This window comes from Pteropus medius, unplaced genomic scaffold (assembly GCF_902729225.1).
Source record: "Pteropus medius unplaced genomic scaffold, Ma_sr-lr_union100, whole genome shotgun sequence".
NCBI lineage: Eukaryota > Metazoa > Chordata > Mammalia > Chiroptera > Pteropodidae > Pteropus > Pteropus medius.
Genome location: NW_024349801.1, coordinates 2,900,143 through 2,922,193, shown reverse-complemented (window position 1 = coordinate 2,922,193; position 22,051 = coordinate 2,900,143). Strand labels below are relative to the sequence as shown.

The window sequence follows — 22,051 nt, the reverse complement described above, 5'->3', positions numbered from 1 at the left end:
AAATTTAAACAGGGTAGCTTAATAGAGCATTAAATGAGAAGTCTGTAGTTTTGGTGTTAGAATCAACTGAATGGCACTTTAGGGAAACCATCCAGTATCTCAGTTTTTCATTGAGATTAAGGAGAGATCCTAGTTTGTGTTTGAGAATTTTAAGTTAAAACTATAAAAAGGTAAAATAAGAAATAGATCGTACCATTTCTAATTTAATTTTAAGGTGTCAGCTGTTTACTATCTTAATATTAAAATAGTTCTAGAAAACTTTTCATATTAAAGTTTAAATCTGCTTTTGTTTCTGCTTTTGTTTTTCAGTTGTACTGGAAAATCATGTAGTGACAGATGAAGATGAACCAGCTTTGAAACGCCAGCGACTAGAGATCAACTGCCAGGACCCTTCTATAAAGGTAAAAATACCAATATATTTTCTTGTTTATATCTTAGTTTCTTAGGGCTGCCATAACAAATTATCAAAAGATGGGGAGCCTAAAATAACACAAATTTATCCTCTCACAGCTTTGGAGACCAGAAGTCTGAACTCAAGGTATGAGCAGGGCAGTGCCCCTCCAAAGGCTCTGGGGGAGGATCCTTCCTGCCTCTTCCAGCTTTTGGTGGTTCCAGACGTCCCTTGGCTTGTGGCTGCATCACTCCAGTCTCTGCCTCCATCTTCGCATTGCCTCCTCTGATGTGTCTGTGTCTGTGTCTGTTTCCCATTCTCTTCTCTTATAAAGATATTGTTGAATTTAGGGGCTACCTTAATCCAGGAAGATCTCACCTCGAGATTCTTGATTTACGTCTACAAAGACTCTTTACCAAATAAGACCACGTTTACAGATTCTGGGGGTTAGGATGTAGACATATCATTTTCGAGAGTCACCGTTCAACCCCCTACAATTGTGCATAAAGCCGTTTTTCCCCCTTAAAGAGTATGAAGAATAAACATTGTTTAGATTGAAATTGCTGCCAAATAAGGCACCTTCCCATTGAACTGTAGACCTGATGTGGACAGATGGGAAGAGAATAGTTCATATAGCTAATATTGCCCACCGATGATGAAGTACTTTTGTACCTACCACTTAAATCACCTAAATTTTAAAGTTTACTAGATGTGGTCTTAGAAACCACTGAGTCAGTGATTTTAGGATTTGGGGTTTACTTGTTTGATTTCATGTTTACAGAGTTCTGGAGATAAATATCAGCACATGTGAGAAGTTTAAGAAAGCAATGCAAATGAAAACTGTAGTAACTTTTCATGTCATCCCTCTATTTATCTGGGGCATCTGTTTAGAAACATACATGTCCCCCCAAACTTAACAATATTGTTAACAAGGAGAAGCAGTAAGGTTAAATGTGTCGGTAATTTAAAAGTATATTCATAAATAAATAAATAAAAGTATATTCACAGTTAAATTTCTGTTTCAGACTAATGATAGAAGGTGGCTGCATTAGTAATGCCAAATTATTATATTTTAAAATAAAATGCAGTTATAATTTTACCACTGGAGATACAATCGTTGTAAACATAAACAATAAAGAAATGTATAAAGTAACAAGTAAAAGTGGCCTGGCCTCAGCCCTAGTCCCATTATCAGTCAGACTTTGGGGTGCAGTTTGAACAATGCTATATGTGTGTACTGTTTGAAAAAGTTTGCTCACCAAATTGCCAAGAACTCTTTAATGAATAGATTTGAATATTTATGGTTAATATACTCGTATATAAAAGACTTATTCAAAAATACTCTTCTCTGTTCTTTGTTATTAATTTGTTTGGTAATTGTTTTATTAGCATATAACAGTGATTTTAGTCCAAACCCTGGGCAGAATCGTTTCTAATTCAGAATTAAAATAATAAGGTTTTACTGTGTTTTAAGAATTTGGGAGCCAAATGTTCGATATCTTCAAATGATGAAGAATATTGGAGTTATCAGTGATTTTATATTAAGAATTCAGCCACCAGTGAGTGGTTCTCAAGATGACTTACATTAGGGTGAACCAGGGATATTACTTCTTTGTAGATCACGGGTGATAGAGTGTCGGCACTGCATGTGTCTCCACCTGGCCCCCCAGAGCCCTCTCACTGCTTCCACATCCTGTTCTCCTGAAAGCAGTCAGTGGAGGACATGGAGTTTAGCCCTTTGCTTTATATGTTAGCGCTCTCATGATGAGTCTCGTCGGGGGAGTGATTGCTTGAGACAGAGTGAGTTGTTGGGACTCACTCTATATGGGTTTTTTTTTTTTACCGCTTTGCTGCCCTTTACTGCCACGTCCACCAGGCAATTAGACAAATGTATTTAACTTCTTCAACAGATAAGCTCAGACTGTTGAAAATGCACTGAATGAGAGTATCCATTTTCTTCTTCTCTTAGGCCTTGATGCCAGCTGCATGATGTGATGTGTGATATTGCTCTAATTTTGCTATTTTACTTTAGATTGGGAGAGCAGGCCCTAGCTAATGCTATAGGTCAGCAGCAGTGAGATGGCACGTCCTGTCCGTCAGATGGAGGCCAACCATTTACTGTGGGCAGACAAGCAGAGAGAAAGATGAAAGGGAAATTCTTCGTTATTTTCAGCTGTTGACTCTCAAGCCAGCCTTCCTACTAAATTGAGCTATTGGATGCTTTACAAACTTGATCCTAACTAGCACCCTGAATTCTTCTACCAGCTGGCGAGACCATCTTAGGGTGTTTGCTGCATGGTCAAAGTCTTACCTGAACACATGCTTCCATCAATATTCTCTTGACTCATGGCAGGAATGGCAGTTGTGGGAAGTGAAGAGCTTTCCTGTCTGCTGTGTATATTTGATTCATTTCTTGGGTTTGGAGTCATGCATTGTCACTGTTTACTCTGATTAATTGGACTTAGTAATTGAGACTTAACGATGATAATTGAGTGTGATGCTGCTCTTTATGTTGACCACTAGGTGGCAGGCGTGCTGTTCACAACTTCAGGGAACATCTACCAAATTTCAACATCAGGGCCATGGGGTTAATGTGAATGTGCAAGACTAATGGCTTCCAGGCTGTTTTGATGTTACATGTAGTCTGTTGTCATAGTTGGAAAGATTTGACTACTTCTATGTGTAAATTTACCAATGCAGAACATCCTAAAGATATGTAGATTTTTATTATATGGGCTTAAGCATTACTAAAAATCACAACTACACAAAGAAGTAAACCCATGATCAAGTAGTCACATTTCAAATACAAGAGGTTGAACTTGTTTACTCAAATGTTTCTGGCTTAAAACTGAAAAGCTTAAAAGCTAAAGTGCAGGGATTATTCTGTTGGAGTAGATACAGTTGAAATTAGGAAATATCTCTTTGGTGTTCCTTGGAATTGTCTCCTTCAAGTTCAAGCTATTCCTTCTGAAGTTTTTCTTTTTTTCACTTCCAGTCATTCCTGTATTCGATTAACCAGACAATATGCTTACGATTGGATAGCATTGAAGCCAAGCTGCAAGCTCTCGAGGCTACTTGTAAATCATTAGAAGAAAAGCTGGATTTGGTCACGAACAAGCAGCACAGTCCCATCCAAGTCCCCATGGTGGCAGGCTCCCCCCTCGGTGCAACGCAGACATGCAACAAAGTGCGATGGTAAGAACAGACGAGCGAGTCGCGGTCACCTCCTCACCCAGGCTCCCCAGCTTGGTTACCTGAGTTTTTATACACATGAGGGCATCTGCCTCAGCAGCTTCACGACACCTATTTCAGTTAGACCCAAAATAAACACATGACACCTTGCTGAAATGGCTGAGAGTCATCTTCACATTTTCTTTCTGACGCAAACCAGACTGGTGCATCTTTTCTTTGGAATTAACCCATGAAATCTTTGAAGGTGTGCATTTGTTTCTTTTCTTTTTTTTTTCTTTTCTATTCTATCTGGTGAGTCCTTAGATACTTTTTCTCCATAGGTAGTATTAATAAATTTTACTTCAGTATATCAAATGTTCCATTCACATCTATAGTTTTTATTGTGCCTATTTAAAAAAAATGTTTAGAGCCTAATCTTAGTGGGATGTGTAGTAGTGCATGTACCATTTGAATTGAAACTTTATGAAGAATTTAGTTAGATTGGAAAGATGTCTCAAAACCTTTGACCTGGTAGTGTATCTGTTAGTTCACAGCACCCAGTATCTACTTGAGCTCCTGAGACGAACTAAAGCTTAGGTACTTGGCAGCAGTTTCCATTGGTCCTATTGACATTTTTATCCTTTCCCACAACCTGCTATGAAGAAGTCATATTTGTGAGATTGGCAAAATGTGGCTTTGTACTTGATGAGAACTTGAAGCATTTTTACTGAGGGCTCTCCTGTTGCGATTCTCTGGGCCGACTGCACCTCCTGCCCTGTGTGTCTGTGAGGAGCGAGAGCTGTGGGTATCATGGTGGATGCAGAGGTCGGGGGCATAGCAAGCTGGAAGGACAGCAGCTAGCTTTGCTGCCAGGGTTGACTGGGTTCTGCCATGCCTGTGTGTTCTGGGTATAGGAACAGCATTGGGAGCTTTGCGGACTTTGCAGGGGAATGGGGATTGAGGAGAGGCTCCTTGTTGGTTTTGGGGTGCTCTCAAACATGCCTCAGTTTCAAGGTGGCCACCTGTCCTGGTTTGTCTAGGATAGCTGTGGATGATGCCTGTTGGGTGGACATAATTAATAGTACCTCCTTTAACTCTCCAAAGTGTCCTGGTGTGTTTGAAACACTACATGGCCCCTACATCTGATCTCCAGCTGGGAGTCAGGAGCTGTACTGGTCTCTGTCCCCAGAGGGAAGGTGGGGCATTCCCTGGTGTTGCTGTGCGATGGGGCCTTTCACCTTGGTGTCAGTTGTGTCCTAACAGACCACTCATGTGTTTTTTCTCTAGCAAACATTTGTTGAGCACGTCCTCTGTGCAGGCAGTGAGTCTCTAAGCTATCAGACCTAGTGCCTTTTTTTAAGAATGATTTTTTTGTAACACCCTCTCATCCTAAAATGCAATGTTTAGAAAATATAATTTATAATTAAAATATGAATATAATGCCTTAAGTGTAATGGAAGGAGAAATAGAAGGATAATAGTGTATAAGAAGATAACATGTATTTTAATATGCAGATAGTTGGATTAGGTACATAAGGAGGCAGTGAATAGGCCAGGTGCCCAAACCTCCCAGGTTGAGTCTTGGTGACTCACACTAGTTGATGATGGACTATTACATAATGACGAGCAATTCTTGATGAAGTTTTAAATAAAGCAAAGTATAATTTTTTCCTCTAGACTTGAACATAGTTGAATTCCTGGAAAATTCAAGTTTTAAAACTATCCAAAAATATTTTGTATATAAATGTAGAATGGAGTGAGATTCCAGGCTCAGAGAGTTAGCAGCATATTTTTCACTCATCTGAACATCTGGGACATTTGAACTTTATGCAGGAAGATTTATTGTTAGTTGAGTCTGTCTCATGCATTGAAGGATGTCTTAACCTCCTTGACCTGTATCCACTAAATCTCAGTGGTATCCCATAATTCTGATAACCAGATCTGTCCCATTGGATTTCAAAATGTCCCCCGGGCACCTCTATTGCGAACTAGTGCTCTAACGGATAAAAGAATGAATGATATGCTTCCTGCCCTTAAGTAAGAAGCTTGCATATCCTAAGGATGGTCCTGCTGGTCTTGTGTCACTCCTTTACCTGTGTTTGGGAGAGGTCATTTTCATGAAATGAGTCAGGGAAACCATTGACAAAATCTATCCATTCAAATTCTACCTTCAATTATTTGTGATGGTTCCAGGAGGTCAGGTGGAGAGGGCGCGTGCCCGGGAACTGACGAGCTATTGCAGGTGAGAGGGAGAGAGGCTGGCACCACTTCTGGTGGGGTTGTCTCTCCTCATTGGTCACCTCATTCCTTTGGGGTTTGAATTGTTTGACTGACAGAGCTGCTCCACTTGAGTAAAGGTGTTTCCAGTCTGCAAGGAGCCACCATCTTTCTGGCCTTCTTCAGCATTCAAGTGATTGCAGGGCTAATGGGAAGCACCATTAGCAACTTTCCTGGTTAGAAATTCCACTATGCTTCCTTTCTTTCTGCTGGGGAGATTTTATCATTTAGAGACCTGCCATAGTTTGCTCCATGTGTATTATTAACAGGTGGTAAAATAAAAGTTTTCTAATACTGATTCAGATGTATGATCTAGTTGACCCAAATCAATTAGATATTTGGGTTTTAAAGAATTGTATTGGTGACATAAAAATCATCCTGTTATAGAATATGCTTATTGTATATTGGAACAAGATTTATTAATATTGTTAATAAAAGCATTACTTATAAAAGTTAATGTAAGATTATTGGAAGGAAAAATCATTCCTCCATTTTCTCATAGGCATAGTTTTAAATAGGATGCATGTAAATGATTTTTAAAGACACTAAATCTGACATTTCTCTCCACATAAGCTCTGAAAATGAGAAATAAAAATTCCCAACAATTGAAAACTGTTAACAAGAAATTTTGGGGAGAAGTAAAGAGTAAGAATTAAAGTCTAGTAGAGCAATGAACAAATGTATATCTAAATTAGAAAGTTAATAATTTGTAAACACATAAGTAAATGAGAATTATATGTCTTAAATGTGGATAGTGGAACATTGAAAGGAAAAGTCTCCAAAAACAGTTAAAAATTGGTTAATTGATTTATTTTGGGCCTCAGGTATTTAATACAAAAGTTAGAAGTATATAAGTCCTAGATTATTTTATAGCCAAAGCATATGCTTTTAAAATTACTTAAGATTCCTTAAGTCCACTAGCATTTGTTTTGAATGATTTGTTGGGAAGTCTGAGTGTAATCTCACAGGACAAATGCAGACGCCATAAAGGTTTTTCAGTTATAATGAGGCTTCTGGATAATGGATGAGAAGCTGTTCACTGAAATACCACCCGCCCTTCCACTTGGAGAGGCTACACGTGGCCCAGAGCCAGCCCCACTTACAGGGGCTGGTGCACAGATAAATCCCTCTCTGCGCCGAAATCCGCTCACCTCTTGGTTATTTCAGTTAAAACCAGCCTGGGCTATACCTTGCTGTCAGCTCTGAGAATTATTCCCTTTAATCCCTGGAGCACAGAAGACAGTAGACTGCTGCCAATCTCAATTGGCATTTTGGATCCAGATTTTCAGATTCTATACCCAAATGAGATTCTTTAAATAAATTTAAGAAAAAAGGAAAGAAATAAAACCTTTTTTCTTTGATATTGAAGCTTAATCGCCATAGTTAAAATGTGAGATTACTTGGATGGGGTCTCACCCAACAATAGTATTCTACTCAGGGGGAAAAAAATGGACTTGAATTTTCTTCCTTGCAAGTGTGCCATAAATTCAGATTTTGTTTAATTGTGATTTCAAGAGTAGCAACTGGAATCAGTCTGTGAGTAGTTTTAACTCTGAAGCTGTTTTGCATTGGTATTGGAGGTAGCAGATCACCAAAGTGTCTGTGCTGTGTTGGGGAAGTCCATAATGAGTAGGCTTGTCCTTTAAATGACGGCTGTGAGCACATCAGGAAGGGTCTCTGTTTTATTATGTGGACTGAAGGAATCAAGTGTATGGTCAGGGACGTTTATGCTATAGATGCATGTAAAAACCCTTTTTCTGCACTTTTTTGAGTTTAGACATAGAGCCATTTGAAGAAAGTTCAGTAAGTAGGACACAGCTGAGCCTGGTGCTGGCCCGACGTGGGGTGCTGTCCTAGTTGATGACCTCTGGAAGGCCAGCATGATGGCACACATGCAGTACATAGATCACAAGGTAGAATACCTGCTTGTCCAGCAGGATCTTGTAGAACCAGACTATTGGATAAGTCAGATAGCAACTTTTAAAACGCAGATGTTTCGGATTTGTTTGTTTTCATTAACTGAACATATTGACTAACTAGGAAATGCTTGTATTTCTTGTTTTTGAAAGCAATAGATTTCTATTTTATTATTTTTATTTTTGTATGCCAAGTGGTTTATTTTTGTTGAGATGTGTTTGACATAATAGATTTTTATTTTTAAGAGCTTAAACATTTTTTAAAGCTTTAGTATATTTCTATAATTTTAAAACAATTGTAATATCAGGGGCTTCTTTGTAATACTCTAAAAATAAAAGTGATTTCTTTTAAAATTTTCTCTCAGAGAGATGTGTCATGTAAGACATTTGGAAGGGGAGATTTTTCTTCTTTAAACTGATTATTGATCCACAGAGAATTGAAATATTTGATCAAGAAATTATTTTAATTCCCTCTAATATCTGGTTGCTAATTTTATTTCCCAGAGGTTCTTTTGTTTTAAATGTTGACGGATATTTGTGGAAAGACTGTTCTGGTTTTTGCACCCTCATGGGTTCTGGATGGAGAGAGGTCTGTTTCTGAGAATCTCTGTTCTGGCACTGGAGCACCAGTGATCTTGGGTAGAGAGTAGTCAGTATTCAGAGTGTTTCCTGTTTTGGGTCATTGACCTTCTCAGTCAAAAGTATAGCATTTCATGGGCTGTAGAAAATGTGACAAACTCAAAATAAGGTGTTTGAACTGTGAATAAATGGTTTGGTTTCAGTTTTGATAGACTTGTTTAATTCTTATCAAATTTTTGATGGTTTCATTTAATTTTGTATACTTAGAATTTCTCTTCCTGACTGGTCTCTACTACCTCATACTTGCAGACTTTTTGTGACCTCATCGTGATTCCTCGTACATGTCAGGATTGAGTACTAAGCAGGAAAATATACAATTTACAAACGTACAATTTAGGGAATCATTAACATAATCTGATGACTCAGAGATACAATCTAATAAAGCAGATAATGAACATGTAGTCAAACATTTTAATAGATTATGCACATTCTAGTAATTTGATGTACATCTCTACTTTTATAATAACTCATGTGTTGATTGGAATTGAGTTGAATCTGTGGATTAATTTGGAGAGAATTGGCTATCTTAACACCATTGAATCTTCTGATCCATGAACGTGGTATACATCTCCACTTACCTTTAATCTCTGCCAGCAGTGTCTTATAGTTTTTAGTGTACAGCTCTTAGAGATACTTTGTTAAATTTATCTCTGAGTACTTCATATTTTTAAATGATGTGGTGTTTAAAATTTCAATATCCAGTTTGTTGGTAGTATATAGAAATACAGTAAGTTTTTCTGTACTGATCACTGTACTGTAGCATTGCTAAATTCACTTGTTTTAGGGATTTTAAAAAAAGTATATGTGGTCATATCGTTTTTAAATACAGTTTTACTTCCTTTCAAATTTCTGTATCTTTTCGTACTTTCTGCACTGGCTGGGATTTCCATTTCAGTGTATTCTTTTTTATATTTTTTCCCTATTCTGATCTTTGAGTGAAAGCATCCAGTCTTTCACCATTAAGTGTGATGTTAACTGTAAATTTTTCATAGATGCTCTTTGTCAGGTCAAAAACATTCCTTTCTATTCCTTATTTTGTGAGAGTTTTTATTATGAGCAGGCATTGAATTTTCACATGCTTTTAATGTATCTACTTGAGATGATCTTATAGTTTTTCTTCTTGACGCTGTTGTTACAGTGAGTTACACAAATTGATTCTGAATGAGTCACACAAATTGATTCTGAATGCTAAACTAATTTTATATTTTTGTTAAACTCGACTTGATCGTTGTGTATTACCCTTTTTATATGTATTTTTGAATTGATTTGCTAATATTTAGTTAAGGGTTTTTACATTTATGTTCATGGGGTCTATTAGTATGTAGTTTTCTTTTTATGGCATGCTTTCTCTGTTTTGTTACCATGATAATGCTAGCTTCAAAAGGTGAGCTGGAAAGTCATCCCTCATTTTCTGAAAGTGTTTCTATAGTTTTAGTTTTATTTCTTTCTTAAATATTTGATAGAATTTGCTAGTGAAGCCATCTGGGTTTAGATTTTAGTTATAAACATAGAACTTCAATAAGTATAGATCTCCTTGAGTCAGTGTTGTTTAATTTGTATCTCTCCAGGGGTTTTCCTTTTAATCTAATTATAGACTATATTAGCATAATGTTTTTATCATATTTTGTGTTATCTTTTAAATGTAGGTCCACATGGCATTTGGGTGCCATGGCTCCTTGGGCTCCTCTGGTCTGTGATCGTTTCTTAGGTTTTTCTTGTTTTTATGGCTTTTTGAGGATTGCTAGTCAGATGTTTTATAGAATGTCCCTCAATTGGAATTTGTCTGATGCTTTTCTCACGATTAGACTGAGATTGTGGGTTCTGAGAGGAGGACCACAGAGGTGAAGTGCCCTCCTCATAGCATCTTATTGAGGGCATGCACTGTCACCAGGCTTTTCATTGTTGGTGTTGATGTGGATCACTGGACTAAAGGCTGTTTGTCTAGTTCCTCCGCTGCATGATTGCTGTCCTCCCCTATCCCTTCCGTTATGTGCTCTTTGCAAGGATGTCACTGAGCTTGGTACCCACTTATGGAGTGGGGAGTCATGCTCCACCTCCTGTGAGGCGGAGGAGCATCTACACACACCAATTGTTGTTGTTCTGCATGGGAGAGTTGTCTCTTCTTCCCTATTTATTAACTTAGTCAATCATTTATATCAGTATGAACTCATGGATATTCATTTTATACTTTGAGTTACAATCCAATACTGATAGTCCCCGAATTGACAATGATTTGACTTACCATTTTTTGACTTTACGGTGGTGCAAAAGTGATAATGTATTCAGTAGGAACCATACTACTTCACATTTTGAATTTTGATCTTTTCTTGGGCTAGTGAAATGCAGTACAATTCTCTCTAGTGATGCTGGGCAGTGGCAGCAAGCTCCTAGTCAGCCATGCAATCCCAAGGGTCAGCAACCAGTACTGCATGGTGTGTTCGATGGCTTTCCCAACTGCAGGCTAATGTGAGTGTTCTGAGTATGTTTAAGGTAGGCTAGGCTAAACTATGATGTTTGGTAGGTTAGGTGTATTAAATGAATTTTTGACTTACAATATTTTAGACTTACAATGGGTGTATTAGGATATAACCCCATCATAATTTGAGAAGCATCTATACTATATTTGTTGCTCAAATTGTTCCAGCTTTGGCCATTGGGAGCACTCTTAGGTGGCTCTTGTGGCCTCTTGGCATCTCCCATCCCAAATTGTGGGATTTTTGTTTGCTCTGGACACTTCCTTCCTTTCTGGCACCACAAGATGCTCCAGGCTCATCTTGTGTCTTCACTGCCCCAGTCCTAGAGTCAGCCATTTCTGCTTTTATTGGAAAATGGTGTTAGAGACTGAGATCTGGGCACTAGGTATCTTCCGAGTGTTCTTAAAACGCTGGCCTAGGAGAGACATACCTCTCTCCTATTTAGGTTTCACCCGTGAGCACTTGTCCCAGGGCTGTGTTTGCATGGAAGACCTGTTTGCATGGCTGTATAGTGGCTCCCAGGGACAGGACCACCCTTTGGAAAGGGGGAAGGGGCTCATGGTAGACCCCAGCCCATCTGCCTGTCTTGGGCTCAAGGGCCTTGGAATATCTGATTTTATTGTTCAACCAAGGATCGCTACCCCCACCCCTTTTTTGGTGCCATTGTTGGAACTCTGAGACCAGCAGACAGTTCTTTTTTTGTAAGTACATTACACCCAACTGAGCAGTTTCTTTTTGTGACCAGGTTCTTGTGTGGTGTGCAGGAGTATAACTGTAAAAGCCAATGGGAGAATAGGTACTTAAGGAACAAATACCTGTGGGGTTTTAGAAGAACATGTCAATATGTTTTCTTATAAATAGAAAGAAGAAAAATTTCTCGATTCTTGCTGCCTTTTGTTAATTGAGAGTTTTTCTTTGAGATAATTCACAAAAATTAGAAAATTAATATTATATCAGATTTCCTAAACTGAACTTGATGAATAATTATTTTAAGTTGCAAAAGGATCGGTGGTCAGCAGAATATAACATAGTGAGGCTTAGCGGTGGGCGGGAGGGAGGCAAAACTTTCTCAGATATTTTTCAGATATTCTAATGGAACTCAGGCCACACACACAAAAAGTTAGAGGTCGTTGTGTGAATAGAAATACCACTTGATGTGACTACCTTGTACAGATAATGAGTAGAAAGGTAAATTAAACAGCTGCTGTGTGAAGTTTTGGTCTTACCTAAGCTTTTAAGGTAAGATAAAGTTTGCTCCTAGTTTGTATTAATACAGATAACCCAGAACGTGAACTCCCTGAGGTTAGGGCATTTCCGCTGTATCTGCAGTGGGCGTCTCACTTACTGCCATGCAGGATAGCTTTGGTGACAGAAGGTTCAGAGGATTTGGCTTTCGGATTTGGCCTTCGGGCCTTTTAAGTTATTTAAATTTGTCTTTGTGTCTCCTAAGATGGGTCATGCTGTTAGCATACATATGTAAGGTGAGGTTAAGGCAAAGAACACAATCGTGGACATTCTTCTCTATCTTGTGATTATTTGATGCAACTTGCCCATGTCCTCTTAGAGCTAGATGTTTGTTCAGTGAAGATCCACAGGTGTGTCATGCTCATGATTCATTGGACTTGGTGGCAGTTGGTTTCTTATTTCCTGGATGTACTTTTTGCTTGGATTACATGCTTTCGGTGCTCCTGGAAGTTTTCCTTGATTTTTGGAAATTGGAAATAAGGAATGATTATGCTGCTATACAAACCTGATTCTCCCAGGGACCTCATTCTGCAAGGGAACTTAAGAAGTGTTTGCTTGGTTGACCCCAGTGCACTGAGACTCTTGGGGTAGAGATGGAGAGTATAGGTGTGGCTTCTATACTGCCTGCCACCCCACCTTTTCTGTGGCAGATGTTAATTGATGTTGGCCCATCACCATGAGATAGCAACAGTGTCAAACCTGAATCACTGTGGTGTTTCTGGTAGATGGAGCTGGCTCCAAATAGTTAAACTGTTTGTCCTGGTTCTAATGGGTTTTCTCTTAGTACACAGTAAGAGGTGTGTACTTTTGTGTCTGTGTCTGCATCTGCGTCTGTGTATGTGAGCATGTGTTTGTATACTTCTGAATCCAGTTATAAATCCCTGAAATCTGTATAGGGTTTTAGCAGATTCTGAGTTAGAGTTCCTATGAAGTTCTCCAAGTGTACACAAATCTGACACCCCTAGTTCTTCCGTAGAGCCCTTAGGTGCAATCTCAACCCGACCCATCTCTCTGTCCCAGCTCTGCTTGTGTTTTTGTTGGGTTCTCTGTACATCAGGTACTGACCTCTTCTCAAATATTGGCCGATCCTGTCCTCATGTCATTCCTACCCTTTCCCCACAATGTCCTTGCTTGCACTGGAATGCTGTATGGGCTCCACGCTCTCTGGTTCAATCCAAGGGCCTGCTTTTGTCCACCTTGTGTCTAATTTTTCTTTTGCAATAAAAAGTGGCAAACACAAACTTGTGAAAAATAGTTTAAATTCTACATTTTTCAAGGAGGGGATTTTTTCACCTCTTTTATTTTGTTGGTTTGTTTGTTTGGCATAAACTTGAATAAAGCCCCTAAATGTGCATTCAAATAATAGTGCATTTTGTGTGATGAGCAAAGGGGGCAGAAAGTTGATGCTTTAAGGTGATAACACAGGTACTTTGAATGTGGTAACAAAGCAGTTTCCTGAAATTGAAGAGAAGTTGATGGCCACATTATGAGTGCAGCTTGGAAAATGTTTGCCAGGACAAATCTGAAAGCTAAGATACTTTGTTTTAAGTCCATCAAAATGAATTTAAAAACAAAACAAAATGCCCAAACACTGAAAGTGTAAATTGTAGCAGTAATCGAAATAGGATTATTTCTGCTTTTGATCTAGTAGCTAAGAGTAGGGAAATACTTGGTTTCAAATCCAGGCTCCTTCACCTATAAATGCTGAGAACTTAGGCAAATTCTTACCTTTTCTAAGCATCTTTTCCTTCATCAATACAATAATAATAGAAGTAGCAAGCTAGGATTTCTGCGAATGAGATTGTGCATATAAGTGCTTAGTATTCCTAGATTCCCCACAACCCCGTGAGGTTTAAAAAATTGTTAATATTAATGCTGTTCATTCATTGAGTGCCTAATATTGACCAGGCCTTGTGGTATATGCGGGGCTCACATTTGTGAGCCCACAGGATTCTAGAGCATCCTCAATTTATTATCTTTTAGAATTCCAGTGGATGACAACATCCTAGCTTGTTCTCTGGAGTCATATTTGTAGTTTCTATTCTGGCTTGTGTTTCTTGGCCTTTTTTCTTTTAGCATTCAGACTACCAGCATGGGATCAAAGAATCTATATAGAGACAATAGCCAGCGGCTTGCATGCAGATCTGAGGCTTATTCTTGAATTCATTCTTGTCTTAAATACACAGACTTGATTGTGTACTGGGCATTCACCTAAGCAATTGGGTCCACTGTCGAACAAAACAGACAAAAAGATTCCTGTACATGGACAACCACATAACAAACTAAGCTATAGTAAATTTACTGTATTAATAGATGAGACAGTGCTAAGTGCTGTGGGGGAAACAGTGAACAGAACAGATTTATGCTTCTTCTGTAGGGTTGCGTGTAATTTTGTGTTGTTTTAAACCAGGGCACCTATCAGAATCACCTGGGGAAATTGTTTAAAAAGTCCCAGGCTGTCTGGGGGTAGGCCTTAGCTTCCCCAGAAAATTTAGATGTTCCAGAAGTAGGGGGCTGTAGACTGTTGCATCATTGATGTTGGTTAAGAATGTTGGCTCTGCTGCTTGAGGATTTTGGGCTCAAATCTGACTTTGCCACTTAGCAGCTATTTGGGCTTGGGCAGGTTGTTGGCCTGCCTGTGGTGTAGGCTATTCATTTCTGCAGTGAAGGTACCACAATACCCCCTCAGGCTTCTGGGACTGAATGACTCCTTTCACACAGAGTCCTTGGGGCAGTCCTGCCTGTGACTGCCCCTGCTGGAGTCAGTAGTGGTCCTACACTCACAGCCACTGTCCACAAGGGGTAAATGGTCCTTGTTTCGCCCCGTCACAGGTCACTGGGCCAATGTTTTACTTCTAAATGGTACTTATTTAGGCAAGAGTATTCAACTTGTGTAATAAACATAATCTTAGAATTAAGCAATAATATTCAGCTTGTGAATTAGCTTAATCTTAGAATTAAAACAATTAGGATAGTCAATGGGTCTTGCTATTTCTCTTTTCTTTAATTTTGGTTAAGTTTTTATTTAACAGGAGCTTAATTAACAAACATATAATTATAGGTAAAAGTATAGATAATGATTTAAGGTTGTGAAAGAATGAATTGAACACATAAAGACGTTTTTAAAAAACAAGTGACCAAGGGATAGATAAACTGATCAGTGGAACAGAATAGAGAGCCTAGAAATAGACCCACACAATTATGCCCAACTAGTTTTTGACAAAGGCTCAAAAGCAGTTAGATGGAGGAAGGACAGACTTTTAAGAAGCGGTCCTGGAACAATTGGGCATCCGCAGGCAAAGTGAAAGAAATGAACCTCAATACCAGCCTCACAACTTGAACAAAAATTAATTTTTGGATCACAAATTTAAATAAAAATGTGAAACTGGAAAACCTTTAGATGAAAACACAGGAAAAAATGGCCGAGCTTCTTAGACTTGACACCAAAATCATACAAAGATAAATTGGACTTGATAAAATAAGAAACTAACGCTCTGAGAAATACCTGCTAGGAGGATGAAAGACAAGCTACAGACTAGGAGAAAATATTTGCAAACCACTTATCTGACAAAGGGCTGGTATCTAGAATAAAGAACTCTCAGAACTCAACAGTAAATAAACAAATAATTCAATTAGAAAGTGGGTAAAAAATATGAACAGATATTTTGCCAAAGAGGAGATATGGGGGGCAGGTAAGCATATGAATAGATGTTTAATATCATTAGTTATCAGGGAAATGCAAATTAAAACCACAATGAAATATCATTCCACATCTGTTAGAATGGATAAATAAAAAATAGTGACACCACCAATTGCTGACGAGGATGTACAGAAATTGGATCTCTCATCTACTGCTGGTGGGAATGTAAAATGGTGCAGCCACTCTGGAACACAGTTTGGCAGCATTTTATAAAGCTAAACATGTACTTGCCATATGGCCTAGTAATCACATTCTTGGGCATTTTTCCCAGAGAAATGAAAACTTATGTTCACACAAAAACCTCTACACAAAGGTCCATGGCAACTTTATTTGTAATAACCCAAACCTGCAAACACCCCAGATGTCTTTCTGCGGGTGAAAAGTTAAACAAACTGGCCCACCCCTAAACAAACACTTGTGTCATGGAAAACTAAGCAACAGTGACACTGAGTGAACAGCTGATGATACATGCTGCCACTTAGATGACGTTGGAGGCATTGTGCTGAGTGCAAAAAGCCACTCTCAAAAGGTCACATGCTGTATAATTCCATGCTTGTAACTTTCTCGAAATGGTGGAACTGTAGATGGAGTATAGGTGGGTGGTTGCGAGGGGACTGGGTGTGATGGGAGGGTGGGTGTTTCTAAAGGGGCAGCACGAGACCGCTCCTTGGTGGCGATGGAGCAGTACAGGGATCTGTCTACACATGGCGTCAGATGCACAGCACCACACACAACACATACGCACTCAGGCAAAAACTGGAGAAATCTAAACGAGGCCTGTAGTCTTGTTAGCAGTATTGTTCCAGTATTACTTTCCTACTTTTGGTATTGTACTACAGGTTGTATGATGTCCCCACCGGAGACACAGGACTTGATGTACTTCTTTTGTCACTTCCTGTGCATCTTTAATTATTTCAAAATGTATCAGTTAGGGTTTAACCAGAAAGAAGCAGAACCAAGAGGAGATACATATCTCTGAGAGGGAGAGACAGACAGAGCGAGTCAGTTTCCCCATGAAAGATTTATCACTCGGGATTGGCTTACACAGTTGTGGGGGGCAGCCAAGCATGTCTGAAGCCTGTAGGGCAGGTAGACAGGAAGGGGAGATGGTGATCAGCTGGCAGGAGCTATTTGGAGTCTCCAAGACCAAGGAAAGCCTAAACCTTCTTTTCACAGTTTAATCTGATAAGGCCAGCCCCACCCAGCATAATCTGTCAAACGAATAACTTAACATCAGCTTATTAGGACTTTTAATCACATCTGCAAAATCCCTTCACAGCAGCACCTAGATTAGTGTCTGACTGAATGACTGAGGCCTGTAATCCAGTTGAGTCAAGAAACTTAATATTGTGACAATTTTTTATATCAACCCTCAGATAACTACTACATTCTTCTTAATGTGATATGGATATTCCATAATTTTTGAAAAGTGAAAAATTCTTCTGTACAATTTGAGGCAGACATAAATGGCATTAGTTGAAAGGGTGTAATTTCTGGCTTATAATATCGATAATTTAAAAACACAACTGACTCATTGCTCTTTAAATGTTATAATCTAAATACCATCATCCATTTAAAAAATCCCATGAATAAGCTTTTGACAGACAAATTTTACATTGTTTCTTTGCTTTTTAAACTATGATTTTCATTTCTTTTTCCTCACAAAATTTTATCCTGTCAACCAGGCTGTCATACTACTTTGCAACAGAATTAGGGATAGAAATTGAAGCAGAAATATTTGTTTTTTGTAACCAGAAGGCCCCAGGGGTTAAAAAAAAAAGATCTTGTATGTTGAGTCCTCATAATAATTAGTAGTACACAAAACAATGTAAGTGTATTACTCATTTATAACGAATTCTTAATAACCCAATATTGTGACTGTATTCTTGAGATGAATTTAGATTTAATTTTAGTTAATTCCTGAACCCATGAATGATTATGACTTATCACTTAAAATGAGGAGGGTTCAGCATTGGTTCTACTTCTCTTTTTAGTTTTTAGAAAGTTCTAAGAAACTTTGTTTCCATAAGTAAATATGTGGAAGACGAAGGAGTCCCTCAGTTCTTTAAGTTACATGCCAAAAATTGTAGTGGTCTGTCATCAGAAATTATTTTTGATGATCTGTGAGCTGAATATTAACCTAGGTCTTGTCACTTTTGTTGAAAACAAAGAATTGTGGAAAAATAACTCACTGAAGGGTTTTCTAGTCAGTCAGTAGAGGCATTGCCACATTTCAGACTAGTCCTGTATTTGCACCTTAGGTGTTCATTTCCTGGATAGACAATGCACCTGAGTCTAATTAGAGTGAGGTATTTTTTTTTTTTTTTTTTTTTTTTTTTTTTTTTTTTTTAGTGGGAAAAGGGCTTTGTGAAATGGAACAAACAAACACATTGACCAGAGGAGTTCTCTCAAGGAGAATCATTTTTAGAAAAGTACATTCTGGAAGGCGAGGATCTAGAAATTGAGTTGCTAAGAGCTGTCCACCCCTAGGAAACTTTAAAGTCTTTGGGTACCTCTAGTGCTATGTTTATTCCAGCTCGAAGCTTGTTGCCTCAGAACATTATTTCCTTGATCTTAATCAGAATCTTTAGGGGAGAAAGGCATATTTAATCAAATGACTTTGCCAGATGGGCATGAATACATTTTAATCTATTTCCTGCAGAACTTCTCAGACCTGTGATGTGGTAATGTCCATTAGGGAACTGCTGTCTACTCAGCAGAACCATCCTTATTAAGCTGCTCATGGAATGAGAGGAAATGGGAACGGGCACATGTATGGGATCCTGGGGGACGCTAGTGTTACATGGAATACACTTTGGGAAGTGCCAAACGCATGCAAACTATTTTGTCTCTTGTTTTGATATATGAGAAGCATGAAATCATCAGCTTGTATGTGACCACAGTACCAAGTCAGAGAGAGATCACCTAGATTATTTGTGAGACCAGACCCACGGACAGGTTGTCAGGTTTGGTGGGTGACTTTGAGTATCACGAAAGAACAAGTAGAATAATTGAAAAAATAATAATAATACCTTTCAGTGAAATGCAGTTTATCATGCTCTTGTTTTTGAAGAACAGCCTGTGGCCCTGCAGTTTACATGGGCAGAAAGCTATTTCTGCCCAGATTTTGGAAGGGGGCTTAAGAGCCCTAAGGCTCTGACAGTGGGCTAGATTTTCATGTGTGCTGTTGGTTACATGAAATCTTCTCATGGAAAAGCAGTGTTTCCCCAGAGTTGTATTTTGGAGAGTGAAATCCAAGAATGACACTTTTTTTCAGGTGATAAACTATGTGCTTCAAGTGCTCATTCTTGCACTCTAACCTCTAGAACAAAGCAAATTCTAAATTTTCCTGGGGCTGTAAGTGCTGAGGGCTAGAGGATTAAGAACTGAGAGGTCTCTGTGAGCGTGGCCTTGAGAAAGGCTGTTGGCTCCTGGTGGGCATACAGCGCTTCCTTTAGGACAGTGCCCGGTGAGGGCTCAGTTCTCTTTCCTGTGATCATTTTCCGTTAAAGTGAAACACAGAGGCCCTCTGGTCATGGCTCCTGCCCTCTCCCACTGGAACTTGGAGGTGCTCGGTGCCGAGTGGCCCACCCACAGCCCTTCCACTGTGTTTGCCTTTTCTTTCCAGAGCAGCACGAACGCTTTGGGATAATGCTGATAAGTAGAGCAGTTATGAAAGCCTAGGTTTGTCATGTAGGAATCTCTTGGGATGGAATGAGTAAAAATATTAAGCTGTTTTTTATGTAGACATGCTACTTCGGAAACCTTATTAACTGTGCATAACAACAACTTGACATCTCGATCTATTCTATATAAAGATTAAAATATTCCTAACTCAACTTTTCTGTGTTATCCCATTGTGGAGATTGAGAATGCCAACAATGAGGAAGGTTAAACTTTATTTAAAAAAATCCTCATCTCCAGTCTATTCTTTGCCCAGTATAAATGGTATATTACTTTAACTGTAGTTTCTGCTTGGGGTCACCTTTCCCCCTTCGTGCCTGTCATTAGGAGCTGACTGTATTAAATTACTCTTATGCACTCTTAAAATGAATGTTGTTGTTTTAAGGTCTTCTTTTTCTTTGTGATTCTTTTGTTCCCTAGCGTCGTCCCCCAGACTACAGTAATACTCAACAGTGATCGGCAGAACGCCATTGTAGCCAAGATGGAAGACCCCTTGAGCAACAGGGCACCGGATTCCCTGGAAAATATCATTAGCAAGTCAGTAGCCACACCCCACCTTTCACTGCCACTGCCACCATGATGCGTCCCCTTGGGGACAAATCAGCATTCCAAGCCGGGCACAGTCGGGCCTTTCTGTCCTCACGTGGGTTGTACACACTAGGCACCACCCACAGTTCTTTGTGGTGGGGAGGGCTGTGCTATGCTGCGGGCCCAAGTCCCAGCAGATGAGCTGGATAAGGGCAAGGGGTCAAGGGAGAGAGGGCGTTTGGGATTGTCGTGTCCAGTGTAGCATGGTATTGGGACATTGCACTGTGTTTTCACAGCAGTCAGCCCAGCCCTTATCCTCTTTCCAGGTCATGGCTTATTCATACCTGTCTGCCGGTCTGTCCAGCACATCAGGTCAACAGACACCCTTGTGTAACTTTGCTAAGTAGTGGAGGTATTTCGAGGCAATGGCTTTTTCCTCATACCTCTTTCTTTTGAGCCATTTTGAATTTAACCTTTGTCAGAAATGGGAATGCATAGAAAGCATTGTTACCTCCCTTGTGTGACATGAAGTCTGCTGCAGATGGCCCTGCCTAGCAGTCTGGGCTCAGCATTTCCTGATAACGTGCCCCCAAAGGGCTGCTGGCTTTTTGTTTCCTGTCCGTGTCCTCACCAGGCTCTGATCTGCCTTTTCTCTCAGTCTCCGGTGCAGATTGTTCTCCCACTAGCTGGGTCCCGTTTTCTTTATTGTTGTAGCCCAGGTCGTAGTCTTAAGAGCCCAGCTGGGCTGCTGAGGGCCTGCGCGTTGGGATGAAGGGGGAGAAGGTAGTGAAGTCCGAGTGTCTGGGTGTCAGAGGCTGAGGCGGTCCGGCCAGTGGCAAAGAGGCAGGGTCAGGCGTGCCTCACATGTGGCTCAGGCGGGGTCAACCATTAGAGCCTGAGCCTTTACGAGCCAGGTTGGCTTGGACGGGCCTCTATGGAATCAAGTTCAGAAAGTGTAGCTCTCTCCTCTGGGCAGGGCCAGGATTTGAAACACATTTTGATGTGTAGACAGGGAAATTGTGCTTCCCTTCCCTTTCTTAGTGCTTAGCTGTTCACGTGAAGGGATGTTGCAAGGGTTGTGAAAAAGGCAAGTAGCACATCTCCGGATGCTCTTTTTCCTGAGCACTTTTTAGAGCTGGCCTGTGTCCTATTTTTCTGGCGGTATTTCGTTGCTCTGTATCAGGACCCCTGGTGGGGTGAGACTATCCCCTAGAAGATCTTGACTGGCTTTTAAACCCACTTTAGTGGTTTTTGTCAGTGGGAATAATTGGGAGAGATAACTGCATTTTCAAAGACTGAGTCATTTCTAGAATGTCTAACAGTGTGGAGTGGATTGGGTCAATGGAAGTCTCTAGGCATACTTTCTCTTGAGTCTTTCCTTTGACATAGTCTTAAAAGTTAGTCTTGTACGACTGTCAACATTTTGTAGGTATATCTCTGTGATCAGAAAGCAGCATTTAGACCTTGAGTCACAGCGAGCTGTGATTTTACTTTGTGATATAAACATTTTTTAAACATCTAAAATGTTATACAGTTTCTTTCAACTCCAGACCATTTCCTGGTATTAAATTGCTATTAATCTTAGTAGAAGGAGCTGCCTGGGAAGACTTGTGACCCGCTGCTCCATGTGGAGTTAGAGTCTGATAAGGGAAGGCAAGAAGAACATCGCAGTGACTCAGCGCTAGTCTCTGCTTGTCGCCTGTGCTGCTCTCACAGCATCGCTGGTGTTTTTCTCCCCGCTCAGCGCAGTTCCTGGGCGTCGGCAGAACACCATTGTGGTGAAGGTGCCAGGGCAAGAAGACAGCCACAACGAGGACGGGGAGAGCGGGTCTGAGGCCAGCGACTCCGTTTCCACCTGTGGACAGTCGGGAAGTCAGAACATCGGGAACAACGTCACGCTCATCACCCTGAACTCAGAAGGTGCGCGCACAAAACCTTTCCTTTGCCTGAGCGGCAGTAGCTGCAGTTTTTTCCCCCAGTTTTGAAATAGTAATATATGTTTATTGTTTTTAAAAAGTGATAAAATA

At 39.8% G+C, this 22,051-nt stretch overlaps 1 protein-coding gene across 16 annotated transcripts in view; it reads left to right on the top strand.

The window, feature by feature from the left end:
* The window catches only part of BANP (BTG3 associated nuclear protein), a 116,236-nt gene that overhangs the window by 32,445 nt on the left and 61,740 nt on the right, over window positions 1–22,051 (top strand). For 10 of the 16 annotated variants that reach the window (XR_005658586.1, XM_039888702.1, XM_039888695.1 and 7 more), the window contains 4 exons: window positions 310–401; window positions 3,387–3,586; window positions 19,917–20,033; window positions 21,769–21,944. Coding sequence is in view for 15 of the 16 variants with exons in the window: in XM_039888695.1 (XP_039744629.1) it covers window positions 310–401; window positions 3,387–3,586; window positions 19,917–20,033; window positions 21,769–21,944 (585 nt within the window). In the remaining variant the exon portion in view is untranslated. Of the gene's footprint in view, window positions 1–309; window positions 402–510; window positions 539–3,386; window positions 3,587–19,916; window positions 20,034–21,768; window positions 21,945–22,051 lie in introns of all 16 variants that reach the window. The other 6 variants (XM_039888699.1, XM_039888697.1, XM_039888698.1 and 3 more) reach the window with 2 other exon arrangements.